Source organism: Terrapene carolina, unplaced genomic scaffold, assembly GCF_002925995.2.
Source record: "Terrapene carolina triunguis isolate 2854851 unplaced genomic scaffold, T_m_triunguis-2.0 Scaffold131, whole genome shotgun sequence".
In the NCBI taxonomy this organism is placed as follows: domain Eukaryota; kingdom Metazoa; phylum Chordata; order Testudines; family Emydidae; genus Terrapene; species Terrapene triunguis.
In genome coordinates, this window is record NW_020664482.1 from 24886012 (window position 1) to 24907581 (window position 21570).

The window sequence follows — 21570 nt, forward strand, 5'->3', positions numbered from 1 at the left end:
AAGAACGTATCAGTGATTGACTGTAAAAACTTACAATATTTTTTAATTGCCACCATGTCAGCAGGGGGCGCTAAGCAGGGAGTTAGGTCTCTGTTTTTGAGGGGGGACTCCTGGGTTCTAGGCTGTACCCTGTGCTCCTAGGCAGATTCCTCTCCCCGGGATAATGGGGATGAGATAAAGGCAAATCTAAGCCGCCAGAGCCCAACCGCCAGGGAAGAGTTAAATAGAGGCCTGGCGAGGTAAGGCGGAGTCCCCTAGCTGCCCCGCCTCCAGGCCTTGTCTGGACAAGGAGCCAGGCGTGTCGGAGGCCGTGGCGGCTCCTCCCCTGCGGGCTCCTCCCCCGGCCGGGCGCTTCATGCGGCTGTTCTGGCCGCGGCTCCGGCTTGGGGTTCCTCGGGCGAGGATGGAGCAGTAGCCAATCCTCTTTTTCCTCGCAGGACTCGCCTGCGGTGGTACTGACCATGAGCTCCGAGCGTAGGGAGCAGGCGGCGCCCCGGTCTGACGGAGGTGGCTGCGCCTGTGGCCGCCGGGGCAGCGGCGGAGGCAGCTGGCGCCTCTTCCTGGGCTTCTTCGCGCTCTCGCTTGCGCTGCACCTCCTTACCCTGGGCTGCTACCTGGAGCTGCGTTCCGAGCTCCGCCGGGAGCGGGACCCCGATCCCACGCCTTCTCCCCGTCACGGGGGTACCGCGGTCGCCCCGGGCTCCTCTGGCTCGGCCCGCCTGCAGCGCTTCGCCGAACCCACGGACCGCCGCCAGCAGGTGAGTCACGGGCACTGGGGAACAATGGGGTGACTCTGGATCTTGGAGGTACTAGGAGTGTGAGCGTGGGGGCGGCTTTGCGGGGTATGCGAGTGGACAGGGGAAGTACAGGGCAAGTGTCTGCACTCCTTAGACAGCCGGCTTTTTTGCAGCTGCTCTTCAGGGCTGATCGAGTCTGTCTTGGAGACAGGTGAGGGTGGCTGGGCATTGGGGAGAACGTCCTGCTGCTTGGCATGCTCCCTTCTCGATCACTGTGAAACAAATTCTCTGTCTTGAAGAATTTCTTCGTCTCCCCAGCATGATGTTAATGTCACCTAATACTAACGCTGGGGCTTCTGTTTCACCTGCAAGAGTGAATTCCATCCAGTCCCTCGCCCATGTTAGGGCTTTTAACACAGGCTTGGTACAACCTCTTTGGAAAGGTGAGTCTGGTCCTTCTCTCCTTCCTCGAAGCAACAGACTTAAGAACATGATGGCTTGTGGCTGCAACTTTGGAATATCATGCATGCCTCTTCTGGCCAGGTGGGTGCATGCTTTCATCATATTCAGATAGAGGACTATAAAGATAGTTTGACCAAACATTTCAGGGGTAGAGAATGCATGGGTGAGAGACCTTGTTGCTGTCTTGGATTAGTAGGAAGGAAAACCCTTGTCACCAATTAGAGAAATTCGAAAAGTGTTCTATAATGCTATACACTCAACCTTTTTAGCCTTGTGAGGTTTTGTACTTCAGATGTATGTTTAGATGGACCTTTTCTCCCCTCCTCCCCGCCCCCTTCATCATTTTCTTTGTTGTGAATCTTGGCGATTTAGTACAATACAAGCCTGAAGGGATACTTCAAGTGACAATTGTCCTGATAAACATTAGAATCCTCCCCGATGCTCTTGCAACAATTTTCTTATCTCTGGCTTCTTCCAGACCTTTTTAGCAATTCAAGAAGCATTAACTTTATCACTCTCCCTTATGGTACTCAGTCTCATGAAAGTTGAATAGCTTTTAAAAAAATAGTCTGATATCCTTCATAAGGGTCCTGATCACCTGTTTGATTTTTATACTCCAGGTACCTATACTTTCAAATACGAGATGGAAATTTAGGGAATTTTTTTTTTCTGTTTTCATATCATTATTGATGTTAATCAACACTTTTATCACTTTTATTCACTTAAATCTAACACTTTTTTTTTTTAAATGAATTGAATGGTTTCATCTACAACTGCTGTTGAACCCTCTACTAACTTCTGTGGCTTTAAATTACACTTTCTATGACAAAATGTGTTTTCTCCACTGTATTCTGAAAGGTTGACACTAACAACTGGGGAAATTGACTATCCAGAGGGAAGGTGAAACTATAGAACTGACAAGACACACAACACTGTCAAACACACAGAGAAAACAAAGATTTTTACTTACCTTTTAAAATGCTGTAATCTTAGGTGTTAATTGTAACAATAGTATTTATGTAATGATCACACAGAATAAACATTCTTTAACTGATTGTTCTCAAATTTTAACTGCTTAATTTTAAGGCGGAGATTATAGTTATATAATTCTCTTGCCTCCTCTCATATCGCTTTTCTTGGATCCCTTTTTGTGTGCTGCTCTTTCCTCTTCTGGTTTGGGGTGTCTATTGCTTTTTTTCCCCTATTGAGCCAAAAGTGACATTTGGTTTTCAATAAGGATAGGGGAGGAGGGGCTGACTCTATGCTAATAGCTGCTGGCCTAACTGTCTGAAAGGTTGAGTGGGGGCAATAAACTGGATTCTTCTCTTGTTTTCCCTCCACCTTCATTTTTCATGCAACACCATTGGAGAAGGTGGAGTCTGAAGCCACTCTCCCTGTCCGGTACTGCCATAGACTGAGCGGAAATGGGGACTCAGGCTCCTGCTCATCACGTTCAGGTCATCACCCCATATGTGGAGTCACTCTATAAACAATGGCTAGTCAGTAAGGTTGGGGAAGGCAGCCTGCTTTTGTTAAGAATAATTCAATCCGTCCAGTTACTTGTCTTTAGAAGTGTATAATCCTACGATTGGAGGTGGAATGGTGGTCCCTGCTGAGCGTAAACTCCAGTGACACATTCTCCTTCCTGGGTGAAAAGCACAATTGTGGGTGAAGGGGTACTTGTAAAGAAAGCCATTGTGTAGCAAGCATAAAGTCCTGCCTCAGCCCATGTAGGAGTTATTACAGTTGCTTCCCTCCTCATTATAGAAATACATAGCCTTGAAAAATCCATGAATTTGGAATAAAAGTTTCCACTACTTGGCAGTTGACCATAAGCCATCGATCTCACTGTTCAAGTCTCAACAAGTCTGCAATTTTAATGTACTGTACATGAACCACAACTGATTATGGGAAACAGACTCTATTGTAGCTACAAACAGTAAAAATAAGCTACCTATTGAACTCAAATAAAAACTATCGAGTTCTAACAGTTTTTCATTCTTTGTTAAGCCTTGTCAATGTAAAATTAATTGAAACTGACTATTTGATATATTAAATCTTTAGATTGCCTCGTACTGTATTCAGCTGTACAATATTACTCCTGCATGCTTGAAGTTCCTCAGGGGCCTTCATGCGAAATAAGATGACTCTTAAAAGCTATCCGACCGAACAAGTACCATGAAATAATAAAACAGTGATTCCACTTAACCAGATTAAGTAGTTAAACCATATGTGCTCTGTTGTATATGGATTTAGGGTAATTGATCAGTTTGGATACAGACTGAAGTCCAAATGTTGTCTGTGTAGTTTGAATCACTCCAGGTAAGTTAATAGTCTAAATATGTTCATTCTTGTATAGCTGGGCAGTAGAACATTAAAATGCTTGATTGTGATGGAAATATTCTAAGTAATAATGAGAACATGCAAATGCCAATTTAAGGGACAGTATACTACACTTTTGTCCTTGAAATGACTACCTGTAGGTAACTGAACAGTATGTGCATATTCAGAGCATGGTGCCTTTGACTATATGTGTAATTGATAATATTCAGGAATACTCACCTCCTTTTCACCTGTCTTTGTCTTTGCAAGGAGCTTGAAAAAGGATTACTTCAATCTTTGTGGGAAAATAGATAAATTTTAAGGCATGTAGTTTTATATTACATAAACTATTGTGGTTAGAGCGTGAGTAAAATTTTGTAATTAAAAATCAACACCAACTGTGCTAAGTAATACAAAATACACAATAAACTTCTTCATTATGATTAAGGTTTCCAGCTGCTTTATAAAACATAACATTAGCCCCATTTGAAAAGTTATGTTGTAACCAGAGTCCTATCTAGATATTATTATGAAATAATAATCCAAAATTATCAGAGGCACTGTAATATTTGTTAAAATTAAATACTGTACACATCTCTGATATATCATTTGTTGCTTATATTCTTTTCTGTATGTCCAAATACCAATAGTAACTAGCAGCACCCTGTGAATGCCATCAGAAGAAAATAAAATTGAGCAGGCTATTAAAAAAAAAAAAATTACTACTGTTTTAAAACTAACATTATTCCACAGCATTTACAATAATCATTAGATATCAATCTCTAAACTAGTTTTAAATATGCATGATTTTACTTACAACATTCATAGTGCTAATAAATTAACACAAAGTGTGCCATGAATATACAAGTATTTATAATCTATCACACTTAAAAACAACCAAACGGAAATCTTATTTCAACACAAATCTAGAGTGATTACAACTTGTATTGATTATTGAAGTCATTCAATCTGCTGTAAATGTGGACAATTTTGATATTTTTTTTAAAATAGGTTTCCTGCATTTTTTTGGGAAGGAATCTGCAGCAATGGTCAGCATAGATATCTTCATTGGACAGAACAGGCTGTTGGCAGGAATCTTGTTTGGCTGAGCTCCAAAAAATGACCTCATGACAGGAGTGAGATTTGGCAGCTTAATAATTGTGCTTTCCTATCTCAGAGTGTAGTCAAACATGTAACTGCATTTCATTTCAGATACAAGGACAGCTCTTTCATGGCAAAGGTTGAGGAATTGCAGTTCCTAATTTTGTCCCAGTAGGTCCACTGTTGTTGCGTCAGCAGTTTGGTAATGCTACTTTATCTTTAACTCTTAGATTGCTGCCATTTTTGATGTTACATAGCGCACAGGTAGGTGTCCGATCTAAATTGGTACAATACAAGCAATCTGTTCAAATTAAATTGCTTGACTATAGAAATAGTTCAGTATCAATGCTGTATTTGAGTTTGACAGGCACTTCATGACTAAGTGCATTTTCAAAGAATGGACAGCGGGTTGCATCACAGATGTAGGCTTAAGATCAGGGCCGGCTCAAGGGTTTTGGCCGCCCCAAGCAGCCCAAAAAAAAAAAAAAGTCGTGATCTGCGGCAGCAATTTGGCGGGAGGTCCTTCGCTCCCAGGTGGAGTGAGGGACCGTCCGCCGAATTGCTGCGAATACCTGGATGTGCCGCCCTTCTCCGGAGCGGCCGCCCCAAGCACCTGCTTGACAAGCTGGTGCCTGGAGCCGGCCCTGCTTAAGATGCACTAATTTATTCTTCAAATGTAGAAATTAATTCAGATATAATATTTCATTGTAAAGAAGTCATTAATGTGGCATTTGAGCCCTGCAGCATGCACTCAAGGCTCAGTTACTTTGAGGGCTTATTTTGAGGAGTATCTTGAATTTTACCTTTCTAGTTCCTGCATTTGCTGACACGCACTGTACAGTTCTAGAGTACAAATAGTTGCCTAATTTGGTTAAACATCACATCATAAGAAGGATCAGATTGACACTTGCATTACTATCTGTGCATGTTTTGGATTACTATTTGACTGAATACAAATACAGTGCACTCCATTTATAAGAATCACCCGCATATGGTGATCAAAACCACTGGGACAAAATCATTCCTATACCTAAAATATTCCATTTGTACGAATCAACCGCTTGTAAGAATCAAATCATCCAGGACGGATGTGAGTCTTATAAAAGGAGTGCACACGGATTTTTACTTCTATAGAGTACAAAGAAGCCTGGGAAAGCTGGTATAACAGCAAAAGTCCTTTAATATAAAGAACCTCCAAGTTACTTTTGTGTGCTTCTAATAGGATCTTGACTATAGTTACTGTGAAGTCAGGCTTATGTTTTATGAACATCTGAATGGGAAGGGACTGAGACTAGTGTAGCCTGTTTCTCAAGGCAATGTTTCTTAGGTATAATCTTCAATTAACCCCCTATTGAAAAGGAGAATCCCATCTGTACTGCACTCTATAGACTGCAGTGACTTAATTCAGTTTGAAACCTTTGTGGTAGCTCTTTTCTCTAAGAAATTACCTCAAGATAAGTCAGTGGGTGAGAACTCCTGTTAAAGAACTGTATCTCCAGTAATTTCCCCCCCAAAGTAGTCCTGAAACTTGCTCTAGAGTTTAGCTTAAAAACACTAAATTCTGTTTGAATCAGTCTGTTCCTTTGCCTATAATCTGAGCAATGATTCTGAATAATTCTCTGCTGACATCTAGCAGGTGATGGATTTTGAAGCTTTGCTTTTAACGAATGTAAGGTGAGACTATTGCCCCCTTGCGACTGCCATGGAAGAAACAAAAAACATCCTATTTCTTGGAGTTAAATCAACTATCCATCAATTATGACTAAGGATACGATTCTGTCATGGAGGTCATGGATTCCATGATTTTTTTTTTTTTTTTTTTTTTTCCCAGGACCTCTGGGACTTCATCTGCAGCAGGGCTGGAGCAGCTGTCAGCCCCGGGGCTGCCAGAGCAGCAGCCACTGGAAGAGCTGACCAGTGGCCAGCTCTGGGACTGCTGGAGCAGTGGCTGGAGGTGGGGGCTGCCGAAGCAGCTGGCCAGGGCTGGGTCAGCTCCTCGGGGGCTGGAGCAGCAGCAGTTAGCTTCTGCCACAGGAGCAGTTGTGGGGCCGGAGCAGCTGCAAGACCTGGCAGCGCTCTGTTTGTCCCTCCCAGGGTATTTTTAGTAAAAGTCAGGGACAGATCACTGGCTTCCGTGAATATTTGTTTATTGCTCACCACCTGTCCCTGACTTTTACTAAAAATACCTGTGACAGAACCATAACCTTAATTATGACACATCAGACCTTTTCCTGAGACATTATGGCCTACTTAATGAGACTTCCTAATATGTAATTTAGTTGCTATTAGAGCTTCATATAGAAAAAACCTGCAAAAGCAACAATTTGGTCACCAGTATCTACCATTATCAACATAGAGGATATCTTCCTCAGATGTAGCCTTCGGATTAAAGCCCTCTTGTTTGCCTTTGGTGTATAAATGTACTGCACTAAGTTTAAAAAAAAAAAATGGAAGGGGGAGAGATGGAACATTGGCTGGGTGTCAAGTTGGTATAAATGCTAAACAGAGGTATTCTCTCACGTCAGTATCTGCAAATCTCTACGGTAACTCGTGTTTTTTGTTTTGTTCTGTTTTCTCACTGGTTGCATCCAAGCAGTTGTTCTTCCGGTTGTAGATAGATTTATATGAAATCAAAACTACAGATGGAGCAAGCTCTCCTCTTTTTACCATTGATGGGCATTATCATAGCAGTTATTGGCTGATATATTAATACATCATTACTTTTTGCAACAGACCCTGAGTATCATTCAAGTTTTCAGCAATGCATTCTAACACTTTGTCTGTTTTCTTGGTAAGGCAATGTAGGTGTAGGAGTGAGACTTCTGGGTAAGAATAAGATTTGGCATATCTACTGCAGAATGTTACTTAGTAACATTGCAACAACTAAATTGCCTGGACTAAATACAACAGGAATAACTAGCTGTACTTGGAAAGGATTCTTCCACAGGAAGGAATCTTGCTCTGTTCCTCATATCACTTCATGGCAATAATGTTATAGTAAAGGATGAGAATTCCTGATCAAATCATCTTGGGGATGGAATGATTATGGTAGACTGGCTTTTCTGCAGGGAAAAGGACAGTTGGTTATACAGTGTGGAAAGACTTGATATTGCTGTCCTCCTACATAAAACTCGGCACTAATACAAATACCTGTCTTCTAAAATCTATCTTTAAATTCTGTAGTGGACAGCAATTTTTATTCAGATGTCTGAAACAATATTTTTAATTTACTCCTTTCAAGGAGTTTATCCCATTCCTATCTTCAACACGTTTCACTAGTATTGTAATATTTTCAGAGATCATCTGCACTTCTCTGTGTAAAACAGTTATATTCAGATATCTGCATTTTAAGTATTTCATTACAATTTTGGTTTAACTACAACTTATATAATTGTATTTGCCTGCATCTAGAACTCTTCTTCAAGATGTGTTGCCCATATATGTTCTCTACTGTTTGAGGTGTGCATAGTACACTCAAGCTGGAGACTTCTGATCAGCAGTAATTGTTGGAGTGGCGCATGCACCCTGAGTATCCTTGTGCTTCTGAGGGCATACAGGGTGGGGATACCCCAGCGGCATCCCTCAGTTCCTTCTCACTACTTGGGGCTACAAGTTGGAGCTCACTTCTAGGACACTTTGCAGCCTTCTATTCTGTAAATAGCTGTAAATTGTTAGTGGTAGGTTAGGTTTAGTATAGGAATTTTGTAGAGTTTCCTGTTGGGGAAACTGCGTACTTTGTATTTTCCTTCCCAGGAGGTTTTTGGTACCAATTCAGTCAGCGTGACTGACCATAAATTCCTGAGATTCAAAAGCTACCCATTTTGTGAGGCAGTGATGCTGTTAAATGATGGCTACAGAAGATGTTTGACCTACCTTGATGAAGGGCTTATTTCAAATACATGCTGCATTTACCAGGAGGACTTGGTGAGCATGGGAGTCTCACCTTAGGATGTTCCTCTTTGAAAAATCAATGCATCCTGTCTCTGACCAATGAATCTGGCCTATGACCCAAGATTCCTTGCAGCAGAAACTAAGGATGAGAGAAGTGCTTCTGTATGTCTGTCTTCAGAGATTGTGGAAGATGCTACTGTGGCCTGGTCAATGCGTAAAACTTAGTTCAATGTAACTATGGCATTCACGGGTGTGAAAAATCCACTGTAGCGTTAATGATGGATGGGTGTATTGATTAACCAATGCGGTCTAAGACATTGATCTGTAAAGATTCACTCTCCTGAGGGCTACAGCATCAGGAATGTTATTAGTATTAAGAGACTCTAGGAGCACATGAGAAACAAGTCCAGTTTATTACAAGTTCCTTTATTAACAAATTCTAAACTAAAACTAAAATACAATAACAGAGAGAGAGAGAGAGAGAGAGAATGCAAAGTGTTTAGCCCTATGACTGACATCACTCATCGCCTGCTGGTGGACCCTGGAGTGGTTATCATCCTGGTATCTCCCTGTGTGTTTCTTCCTCCCAGCACACAGGCTGGGCAACACCTTTTATCCTAGATTCAGACATAGGCATAAGGGTGTCAACCCCTTTTTCCTTGTTTTCACTTCCACAACCCATAAACTTTGGGGTGCTCCACTTTTCATAAGTTATCCTCTTAGTTCTTCTATTTTTGTTAGCATCTACATAGTCTAGTCTTCATGGTAACCTGCGGCTACTGCAGAATTTCTCATGATGTTACAGTTGGGTGTCTTGTGGTCTAGATGGTTACATTGTGGCATATTTTCCCAAACATTACCCACTGGCTTGTTTTTTACTGTAATCTTGTATCTTAACTGGTACAAGGTTATTCCTGGGTCACCTATTTACATCAACCCTCCTTAGGCCTAAAGCCTAGTATGGCTAAGCTGAAATCTTACAGGCCTCAGCCTGCAGGCTTTGCACTACAGCTTTACTTTGCTTATATAACTAATACTCTCATCGCTCATAAATGCTTGTCAACCTTATACTCCTATGATCCTATCCTATTTAAACCTAGCCATCACACATTAATTTACTTAACCACACCAATAAATCCTCTATTAAATTAAACAAATGGCTTCATCACCATAACTATACTGACCTAAGCCTGGTGTAGACTCTGCTAGGTTGAGGGAAGAATGCTTCTGTAAACCTAGCTACTGTCGTTCAGTAAAACCTCTTCCATTGCTGTAAGCTCTGTCTACACTACAGGGTTATGCCAGCATAGCTATGCCACTGTGGTGGCCGTAGTGTACACGTGACCTGAATCTTCTGGTTTGAGGAATCCCTCTAGAGACAGAAGTAGTGGGAAGCATCAAGTCTACAAGAAGTGATACAGATCCCTTTCTCTAAACATGTCATCAAAGCCCCCAAACCTCCAGATCATCTGACATATATGGCAGCTCAAAGCTTTTTTAAAAAAGTTCCCTTAGCACCCATCCCACTACTGGGCTGGAGCTAATCTGGCCTTAGACTTGCCTCAGATCTTCTCCATAACTGTATCAATGATGCTGGATGACTTGGTACAGAGATTGCATGACCAGGCACTGGTATCACAGTGGTCGCACAAGGTAGCCAATGTCTAGTGCTCCTATGGCTCCAATGAGATTTTGCTAGAATCAGCATCTTCTGGCACCAATCCTATGCCTGCTTTCAATTACAGTACCAATGTCATCATTGGCCCTTTCAACTCTGCGATCATATCTTGCAACCTGAGACCTCTTTGTTACTGAATTCTCTATTTCCTCCTGCACTGCCTTCACTCTACTGTACTGGTACCAGATGGAATCAGACTAGAATTCACTCTCACTACTACAGCTTCTCCTTTTCATGAGGACTCCTCCTTCTTTACCTCATCTGTTCTGAAGAAGATGGAAAGCCTTCCCCTGAAAAATCTGTGTATCTGGACTCTCTGGATCACTACCCCTCAAATATTACTAAAACCGGGGATCCACATAGACTCAGAACATTGGTACCCACTTACTTGGTCACCAGTGCCTTATTTCAGCATCCCTAGAATTTCTGGTGTTCTTGGGGGGACTTGATTTTAGGAGACCTGTTTCAGTAGCTTCTTCTAGACCTAGATCTCCTGAACTATCAAGAAGGGAACTCTCATCTCTACGCTAAGTGGAACCAACTCAGGAGGTGTCTCCTTTGAATGAGGTATTGCAAGTGAAAGACCAGTCCATCCTTGCACATATCAAGAAGTGGTAATCCCAGAGCCATTGTCAACTGCACAGCCAAAAGATTTTTCAGGACTTGGTGAGGAGGGTAGCCTCAACTCTTGATATTCCAGAGCAAGGAATTCCAGACCACATAAATTGCTGGATGCTGCGCATACTTCAGCACTAGACACCTAGGTCTCCCAATCCACAAGAGTCTCTTAGACCAAACAAAAACTCTGTATGGTAGACACCCAGCTTCTTTAGCTCTTGCTTTGAAGTAAGCAGACTGATGCTACCAGGTATCATACAGTGGGTTTGAAGGGTTTGAACAGTTTTATACTCACCCACTACCAGGCAGTTTGCTGACAGCAGTGAGCTCTTTCATTGGCAGCCGCTATCAGAGATCTGCTCCGAAGGACAAGGAGCCAAAAGGGCTAGACTTCTTCAGTAGCAAGTGGTGTTCTACCTCAAGACAAATTAAGATTTCAGATTACCAAGATGCATTGGTCAAGTACAATTTTTATTAATTGGGAGTTGATGCTAACATTTATTGCTGAATTGCCTCAGGACTCTAGAGGCGAATTTTAGTCTATTGTAGTAGAGGATCAGACAGCTCTCAATACAATTGATAAAACATATAGGTTCATGGCAACATAATGTTCAGGTCTTCAGAGATTTCTAGAGAATTACAGACAACTGTTTGAGGATCTCCCCTTTTGAGGGTTGTAATTTGTTTGATGAGACAGATGATGCTTTTCACACCCTCAAAGAGTTAAGAATGACTCTATGGTTGCTGGGTGTATATACACCAGCCCCTAAATGTAAGCATTTTTAGCCCACAGGCTTACTATAGATAACCAGCTTAACATCAGTGCTTACCTACAGAATCTCTTAGAAAATAACAGAAGTTCTCTAGGAGAAAGTCCTCATCAGCCACAAAATCATCTCTTCCCCCACGTCTTTCATCTTTTGAGACAAATTTGACTTCTCACAACTTACTTAATTAATTAGCCTCTTAGAGCTGGTATGGCATCTTCTCTGTGTGTGTGTGTGTGTGTGTGTGTGTGTGTGTGTGTATATATATATATATCCGATGAAGTGGGCTGTAGCCCACGAAAGCTTATGCTCAAATAAATTTTAGTCTCTAAGGTGCCACAAGTACTCCTGTTCTTTTAACTTACTTTTGGATCTTCCTATCCTGTCTCACTTCCATTTATGGACTACCATTACAACAGATTGGTGGGTACTAGAAGTTGTAGAAGTGGGTTATGTGATCCAGTTTCATTCCCTACCCCACCCTCATCCACCTTTACTGTCCTTTTTTAGGGACCTTTCCCATTATAACATGTTAGAACAAGATGTCCAATCACTTCTGTCTCTGAATGTAGTAGAAGACATATTAAATATTCTGATATGGGGCTCCCTCAGTCTCTTATTTTGAAGCTGTTCCGCCATATGTAAATAGGCATTGGACTAGAGAGAGAAAGTGGGAGTGAGTGAGTCTGTAGCTTGCTGGTTAGGGGACCCACCTGAGAGGTGGGAGATCCAGGGTCCAGTCTTGGCTCCAGTGACTCTAAGCATTTCCCATTGGCTAGTTTAGGTGCCTTTCTCTCCCCATTTACTGTATAGGGAGCCTAGGTACCTAACTCCAGGTTTGTGGATTGCGGAGTTGTTCCTGTGACTTTTCTAGGTGCTTGAAAGTTAGGCATTGCCATGCAGAGTGCAACAATGCCCAAGTCTCTTTATGAATCTGGGCCAAAGTGCCTAGCTGTTGTAAAAGCTTGCTTTAGATGGCTGGGTATCTGGGTATTTATAGATTCCAAGGCCAGAAGGGATCATTGTTATCTAGTCTGTGGCCTCTCATATAGCACAGCCCACAGAACTTCCTCAAAATAATTCCTAGAACATATCTCTTAGAAAAATGTCAGTGATGGAGAATCCATCAAGGACCACAATTTACGCTTTATTTAAAGTCTGAATTTGTCAAGTTTCAACTTGAAGCCATTGAATCATGTTATACCATTCTCTGCTAAATTGAAAAGCCCATTATTAAATATTAGTAGGTACATATGGACTGTAATCAAGTCACCCCTTAACCTTCTCTTTGTTAAGCTAAATAGATTGAGCTCCTTGTGTCCATCACTATAAAACATGTTTTTAATCCTTTAATCATTCTCATGGCTCTTCTCTGAATCCTCTGCAATTTATCAACATCCTTCTTGAATTGTGGGCACCAGAACTCAACACAGTATTCCAGCAGCAGTTGCACCAATGCCAAATACAGAGGTAAAATAACATCTCTACTACTCGAGATTCCCTGGTTTATGCATCCCAGGATTGCATTAGGTCTTTTTGCCACAGTGTCACACTGGGAGGTCCTGTTCAGCTAATTATCCAACATGATCCCCAAATTTCTTTCTGCATCCCAGGATGGAAACCCCCATCCAGTAAGTATGGCCTCCATTCTTTGTTTTCAGATGCATACAATTATATTTAGCCATATTAAAACCCACATTGTTTGCTTGTGCCCAGTTTACCAAGTGATCTAGATTGCTCTGAATCAGTGAGCTGTCCTCGTCATTATTTACCACTTACCCAATTTTTGTGTCATCTGCAAACTTTATCAGTGATTTTGTGTTTTTCTTCCAGATCGTTGATAGACGTTAAATAACGTAGGGCCTAAAAACCATCCCTGCAGGACTCCACTGGAAACAGACCTGCCCGATGATGATTCCCTGCTTAGTTACATTTTGAGACTTATCAGGTGGCTAGCTTTTAATCCATTCATTGTATGACCTATTAATTTTATATTCTAATTTTTTAATAAAGGCGTCACGTGGCACCAAGTCAAATGCCTTACGGAAGTCTTATTATGTCAATAGTACTACTTTTATTAACCAAACTTGTAATCTCATTTAAAAAAATACCATGTTAGTTTGACAGGATCTGTTTTCCATAAACCCATGTTGATTTTCATTAATTACGTACCCTCCTTTAGTTCATTATTAATAGTCTCTTATCAGCTGCTCCATTATATTGCTCAGGATCAGTGTCAGGCTGACTGGGCTATATTTACTCAGGACATCCCATTCACCCATTTTAAAAATTGGAACAGTATTAGCTTTCTTTCAGTCTTCTGGAGCTTCCTCAGTGCCCAAAGACATACTGAAAATCAATGTTAATGGTCCAGTGAGCACCTCAACATGCTCTTTTGAAACTTTTGGATGCAAGTTATCTGGACCTACTGATTTAAAAATGTCTAACTTTAGTAGCTTCTGTTTAACATACTGCAGAGATACTAGTGGAATGGAAAGAGTTATCACTATATGATGAGACTGCGTCATCTGTTTTTTTCCCCCCAAATACAGAACAGAAATATTTATTGAACACTTCTGCTTTTTTTGCGTTATTTTTGATAATTCTACCATTTCTGTCTAGTAATGGACCAATATCATTGTCAGGATTCATGTTGTTCCCAATGTTATTTAAAAAAGCATTCTTATTGTCCTTAATTCTGCTGGCCATAGATTTCGCTTTGTGCCCATTGGCTTCCCTTATCAATTTTCTACAATTCCGAACTTCCCCTTTCTTCCATCTACTTATATATAATTTTTTGTTCAGTTGCCTTCACTTCCTCTCTAAACCAGGCTGTTTTTTTTTTTTTTTTAGCTAGCCCGGGCTTCTTCCTAATTCGTGGGATTGTAGATTTTGTAGTGTTCTTAAATGGTTGCCCATTATCATTCATATTTTTCTGATTAAATTCTTCCTCCTACTGATTTGGCTCATAATTGTTAAAGCACTGTGTGTGTGTGTGTGTGTGTGTGTGTGTGTGTGTATCTATATCTCAAAAAAAAACATTACTGGTCTGGATTTTATTCTGTGTGCACATTATAAATGTGATTAAGGCAAGATCGTTTGTACCTAAACTACTATTAACCTGTATATTTCTGATCAGTCGCTCTTTATCTGTTAGGACAAGGTCTAACCTAGAATTCCCCTGTGTTGGCTGCAACACTTTTTTTGAGTTAGGAAATTGTCCTAGATAGTATTTAGAAATTCCAAGGATGTTTTAGTACCGGCAGCATGAAACCTCCAGCATATATCACTCAAATTGAAAACCACCATTATCTCAGTTTTTCCCCCTTCACATTGTAGATGGGCGCATCAGGATGACAGCTTCCTTTTCCCTAGTGTGATTTGGTGGTCTGTAGCAGACACCAACTAATACCCCATCTTTTGCTTTATCCGGCAGGCCGTTGATCCTTAAGCATTCAAGATCATTTTCTTCCGTGTTATCAGTGACTCAGAAACAGGTAATGCTATTTTGATGTAGAGTGTCACTCCTTCTCCCTTTTTGTCTCCATGTTCCTATGAGTAGGTTATATCCATTGATTTTTAACATTGCAATCATACAAATCATCCCACCAGGCTTCAGTAATACCAGCTAGATTGAATTTATTCTATTAAATTATCAATTCCAATTGTTTGTAACCCAAGCTCCCGATATTAGTATGTAGGCAAGTTAAGAATTTATTCTCTTCATGCCCTTTGGTTCCTTGATTTAATTTTGTTCTCAGCATCTCAGTTTTGTGCTAATTGAGCCCTCATACCTTCCTTCTTTTTACCCTCCCTTTTTACTATTAATATAACCCCCTCCTGACTATTCTAGCCAGCCTGTCCCCAAGGAGATTGTCCCAATTTCTATGGGGAAAGGGGTCTGTATAGTTTGATAGCCTCCACCTCATAAAAGGGGGACCAAAGCCCTCCACCCTCCATTTCTTACCTAGCTAGCAATTCACTTCCGGAATCTTCTGCTTTCTGTCTTTCTTTGGTCGTGGGACAGGAAGGATCTCAGAAGATTGCTTGGATATTCTTTTCAGAACGCTTCTGAGTTTTCCTGAAGTCATCTATCTGTGAGATATCCCACGACACAGTGTTATTAGTACCAATATGAACCATCACCAATGGATCCTTGCCTGTATACTTCAGAAGTCTGTTGAATCTTAGAATGACAGCTCTGTCCTGTTGTCCGCCTGTCCTTTTGCAGGGTTTTCTTTCAATTCTTTTGAATATCGAATCGCCCCCAAGGATCATCTTCCTTGGGTGGTTGGAGAGCTCTTTGCAGGTAAGCTTGTACTCTAATGACTCGTTAATTGGGGGGAATATCTTGGCAACAGGTAAAGAACATTCATCGTATCCTTCAGTTGTTCTTTTGACTGGATCTATTAATAGAGAACTCAATATTGATCCCTACACAGGAGAATAGAATTCATTGGGGGCATTTTGGACTTGACCACAGCTATGGCTTGTCTGCCTCCAGAAAGGTTTCAAACAATGTTTGAGCTGTATACACACCTGCAAGCCTGCCTGACTGCTATAAGAACATACCTCAGGCTTCATGGCCTGATGGCATCACGCACTTTTGTAATCTAACATGCAAGACTTCATCTACTCTGCTTACATAGCTGGTTGAGATCAGTATATCAACCAGACAAGCATCACTTGGACATGTTGGTGGATATGCCATCCTAAATCCTCCAGTCTCTGAATTGCAAGTTTGCAAGGGTGAGTTCCCTTCTCCTTGCAAGGGTGAGTTCCCTTGGGTCAAAAACTCTAGTAACAGTTAGTAATTCTAGCTCTCGCTGTAAGATAGGGAACCCACATGTGCAAGCTAAGAACTCAAAATGTGTCTTCACCTCAGGAAATGTCTCCCCCCATAAACATAAGTTTTGTTGAGAGCCATCCACTGAGCCTGCAACATATTTCTTCCAAAAATAAAAGGCCTCACTAATCAAATAATGGACAGCACAACCACTGCACTGTGCTGAGAAGCAATACAGTTGAATTTTTGTATTCTCCATGGCATTAGCTTAACAGCTCTTCATCTTCCTAGCATACACAATGTACTAGCAGATGCTTTAGGCAGGTGATTATGAATAGTCACAAGTGGTCAATTGAGAAGATCATGCAAATCATTTATTTTAATGTAGGGTTTTCCTTGCATGGACCTGTATGCAACCAAAGAGAACAGGAAGTGTCAACAGTTATACTCTGGGGGTATGGAAAGACACAGGTGTTGGACAGAGGCTGAAGTCCAAGTTGGACACACTTCAAATCCCATGGTCCCCAGCTCTGTTCTACTCAGACTCAGATTCCTCTACTTCCAAGAATAATAAAGATCAAGCTGGAAGCAGCCAAGTTAATTCTAATAGCTCCAGCATGGCTGAGACAATTCTGGTATGCTGGCTTTTGGAGCCTTTCAGTGTAACAACCTATACGCTTGCCTGTATTCCAGCTCTGATCTCCCAGAACCAATGGCATATCTTACACCTGAATTTTGCAGTGCTCCATCTGATAGCATGGATGCTGAACAGCTAACTTAATCAGAGAGAGCATGCTCCTCAGAGGTCAGGGTTATATTTGTGCATAGTAGAAAAGATTCCATGAGGTCCATGTTCTTGTCTAAATGGATGAGATTTTTACATGGGCTCGACAGCATCACCTGTCACCTTCAAAATCTCAGATCCAGTTATTCTGGACTACTTATTGATCCTTAAGAAATCATCCCTATCAAGTAGCTGTCTGCATGTGTGCTGGCAGCCATCTCAGCCGGTCATCCACATATACAAGAATCTTCTGTGTTCTCTTAACCAATGGTGGAGTGGTTTCAGAAAGGCCTGATGTTCCAATTTGGGAATTTAAATGTAGTTCTAATAGGGCTCTGAGCCTTTCCTTTGAGCCCCTTGCTACGTGCTGTCTTTCATCTCTGACCTCCTCCTTTAGTGGCAATACATCTGCCAGAATAGTGGATGAGTTTTAAGTGTGAATGCAAGTCCACCATACACAATTTTCCACAAGGATGACATTTCTCTAAAACCACACCAAGTTTCTACGTAAGGTAGTTTATGAATTTCATGTAAATCAAATTATTTCCTTACAGTATTTTTCCAGAGTGGGGAGGGTCCCTGCTATTTTTTGTGAACAGCTAGTGCTTCAGCAAGTGTGTGTCTGCTAAAATTTGAGTGTGGATTGGTAGGGATGGCTGGGAGGAAAAACCTGATACGTCAAATTGGAAAGTAGTATAGAATTCAGAAGAAAGGAGTAAATTTTACGGGAGAAAGAGGTAGAGAATCCATTGTCAGGCAAGAGACCAGAGGTGAAAAGAATGAAGAAAAAGACGAAACACTAAAGATCACTTAGAAACAGACACTGATCGATTCTAGGAAAGAGAAAAATATGGAGTAAAGCCAGGAAGGAGAAGATACAGTAAAAGCAAGAGAAGTAAACATATTTTAAAAAAAATCAGTAGACTTATAATTGTATATGGCATTTAATCGTGTATTCCTTTAATTGTGAGGAGTTGTGGTGTTAGGGGCATAAACTTTGGGCTGAGTGCTATAAATGGCAAACACACAAGTGTCTTTCACTCTGGCTGGTAGGTGTTGGGTGCATTTTTTTTTTTTTAGCCCCATTAAATTTTTCTTGAGCAAAGAAACCTGTCATATTGAGCAGATGTATCATTAACTTCTTTAGGAAATGTCATAAAATAATAGGAACTGTAAGTTATGGTCATGCCACTCTTAACTCTTCCCCTCCACCAGTGCCAGTCTTCCATTTGTTGTATTCTTTTTGAATCTCTGGTGGTGCTCTTTGACATGAATAATTTTAGAACACTGAATTCTTGTGCACCTACACCAGGTGTCAGCAGGATTTATTGTAATTACAGTGTCTCCTCACTTAGCATAATCTCGGTTAACGTTGTTGCGTCACTGCTCAATTAGAGAATATATAATATAGTCTTTTGTCTGGGACAAAAAATTTCCCTGGAACCCAACCCCCCCATTTACATTAATTCTTATGGGGAAATTGGATTCACTTAACTTTGTTTCTCTTAAAGTAGCATTATTTAGGAACATAACTACAGTGTTAGGCAAGGAGTTACTGTACTTGATAAAATTCTCTGCCAAGCCTGAAATCAGTTTTTGCAATATTTGAATGGAAAGTTCCCATTGTACTTATAAATCACACTTTTAGATCTGGTTGTATGAGCTGACAAATATACAAGCTTATAAATGTAACAAAAGATTTAAATACTTTAGAATAATACCTTTTTATATTGCACTTCTCAGACCATAGATCTCGAAACACTTTACAAAGGTGGATAAATAGCATCTTAACTTTTTTCATTTTATAGCTGTCTCTTGCAGAAACTCAAAATACATCATGGGGAAAATACAGACGTTTTCTCTTGTGTTTGTGTTTTGTGTTTGTTACTTATAAAGAGGAGTTCCCTTCTATAAGACAGCTAATGTTGTGCCAATTCTTAAAATGGTCAAATGGGATGACCTAGGCAATTAGTGTCTATCTACACAGCAAATTAAAACCCACGGCTGGCCTGTGAGAGTTGACTCTGCCTTGTGAGGCTCGGGCTGTGGGGCTGCTTCACTACTATGTAGACTTCCTGGCTCGGGCAGGAGCCTGAGCTCTGGGACTCTCCCACCCCGCTGGGTCCTAGAGCCCAAAGTGAAAAAGGTCTCTAAAATGAAAGAGGTGTTTAGAATCAAAAAGGCATCCTTTAAATATTGGAAGCCAAGTCCTAGTGAGGGAAAACTGAAAGGAGTATAAACTCTGGCAAGTAAAATGTAAAAGTATAAGACAGGCCAACAAAGAATTTGAAGAGCAACTAGCTAGACACAAAGCTAACAGCAGTTTTTTTTTTTTTTTTTTTTTTAAGCACATCAGAAGCAGGAAGTCTGCCAATCAGTCAGTGAGGCCACTGGATGATTGAGGTAGTGAAGGAACACTTAAGGAAGACAAGACCATTGTTGAGAAGCTAAATGAAATTTTCACTGCAGAGGATATGAGGGAGATCCTCACATCCAAGTTACTCTTTTTAGGTGATAAATCTGAAGAACTGTCCCAGATTGTGTCACTAGAGGAGGTTTGGGAACAAAACAAATTGATAAATTTAACAATAATAAGTCACCAGGACCAGATGGTATTCACCCAAGAGTTCTGAAGAAACTCAAATATGAAACTGCAGAACACTAACTGTGGTATGTAACCTATCGCTTAAATCAGCCTCTGTATTAAATAACTGGAGGATAGCTAATATAATGCCAATTTTTAAAAAAGGCTCCAGGGGTGATCCTGGCAATTACAGGCCAGTAAGCCTAACTTCAGTACCAGGCAAACTGGTTGAAACTCTGTATGAAATTTTACATATAGAAAAAGAGATATCCATGAGATAGTAAATGGGAATCATGCCTCCAGGTTGATGGCTGAAAAGTGATGTCTCATTGACATAGTTCAGTCTGGTCATAGCACACCATGGTTTCCACAACTTTGTGCTGTGGACCTTTGAGCAGAAGTGACTTCAGGGTGGCAAGTAATGTGAGCATTGGTCGCTATCCTATTGTGTAGGACAGGTCAGCAACCTTTCAGAAGTGGTGCGCCGAGTCTTCATTTATTCACTCTAATTTAAGGTTTTGCGTGCTAGTAATACATTTCAATGTTTTTAGAAGGTCTCTTTCTATAAGTCTATAATATATAACTAAACTCTTGTTGTATATAAAGTAAACAAGGTTTTTAAAATGTTTAAGAAGCCTCATTTAAAATTAAATTAAAATGCAGAGCCCCCCGGACTGGTGGCCAGGACCTGGGCAGTGTGAGTGCCACTGAAAATCAGCTCGCGCGCCACCTTTGGCATGCGTGCCATAGGTTGCCTACCCCGGTGTAGGAAATACTGGAACTTTAGGAAGACTGCTACTGAAACTGTCCAGTGTACAGTAGTGTCACAAAATAATGGGACATTAATTTTACTGTTAGTACTTGCTGATGTTTCTTGGCATTTAATGGTTGTTGGCTACAAGCAATTGATAACTCTAGTTGGATAACATTTATTTTATTGCCTAGCACTAGTTGTTGAAAGAAAATGTTAACTTCATATTTTTGACTGAATGTACATAAAGCCAGGCCTCCAAAAAGAGTGAAAGGTAACTGTTTAAACTAGAAGACAGGGTAAACCTCTGCTGGATAATAAAAGACAAATAATATAAGTTTGAAACTGAGGTACAAGGAGGGAAAGAAGGTGAGAAACACAAAAGTACTTCCATTAGAAATAATGGCACAGTTCAGAGCGCAGTATCCCAAGTTCTACTGTTGGGTTGGTTAATGTAGCCAGAAAGCTTTTAAGATAACCCAGCTAATCAGATTTTCTTTTTGATTTAAAAAAAGAATGTTGTGCTAGGGCTGGATTTTTCCCCAAGATTTTCTGTAAGTGAGGGAGGCATACATAATAAATTAATGGCCCCTTGACAGATTGATTTAGTAAATTATCATTTATAGATTGCAGTCTTTCATGTATGTGTTTCAGTTTATAGTGCTGCTGTTTTGGGATGAAACAAAAGTAATCATAGGACTGGAAGGGATCTCGAGAGGTCATTTAGTCCAGTCCTGTGCACTAATGGCAGGACTAAGTATTATGACCATCTCTGACAGGTGTTTGTCTAACCTGCTCTTAAAAATCTCCAATGACAGAGATTCCACAACTTCCCTAGGCAATTTATTCCAGTGCTTAGCCACTCTGACAGTTAGGAAGTTTTTTTTCCTAATGTCCAACCTAAACCTCCCTTGCTGCAATTTAAGCCCATTGCTTCTTGTCCTATCCTCAGAGGTTAAGAACAATTTCTCTCCCTCCTCCTTGTCACAACCTTTTATGTACTTGAAAACTGTTATGTCCCCTCTCAGTCTTCTCTTTTCCAGACTAAACAAACCCAGTTTTTTCAATCTTCCTTTATAAGTCATGTTT

The 21570-nt window shown here is 40.7% G+C and overlaps 1 protein-coding gene across 4 annotated transcripts in view; it reads left to right on the top strand.

Annotated features, from left to right (window-relative positions):
* The first annotated feature begins 362 nt into the window (after window positions 1-362).
* EDA (ectodysplasin A) overlaps window positions 363-21570 on the top strand; it is a 189406-nt gene continuing 168198 nt past the window's right edge. For all 4 annotated transcript variants that reach the window (XM_024201308.3, XM_024201309.3, XM_024201310.3 and 1 more), the window contains exon 1: window positions 363-758. In XM_024201308.3, coding sequence (XP_024057076.2) covers window positions 462-758 — 297 coding nt within the window. In that variant the 5' untranslated portion in view covers window positions 363-461. The remainder of the gene's footprint in view (window positions 759-21570) is intronic.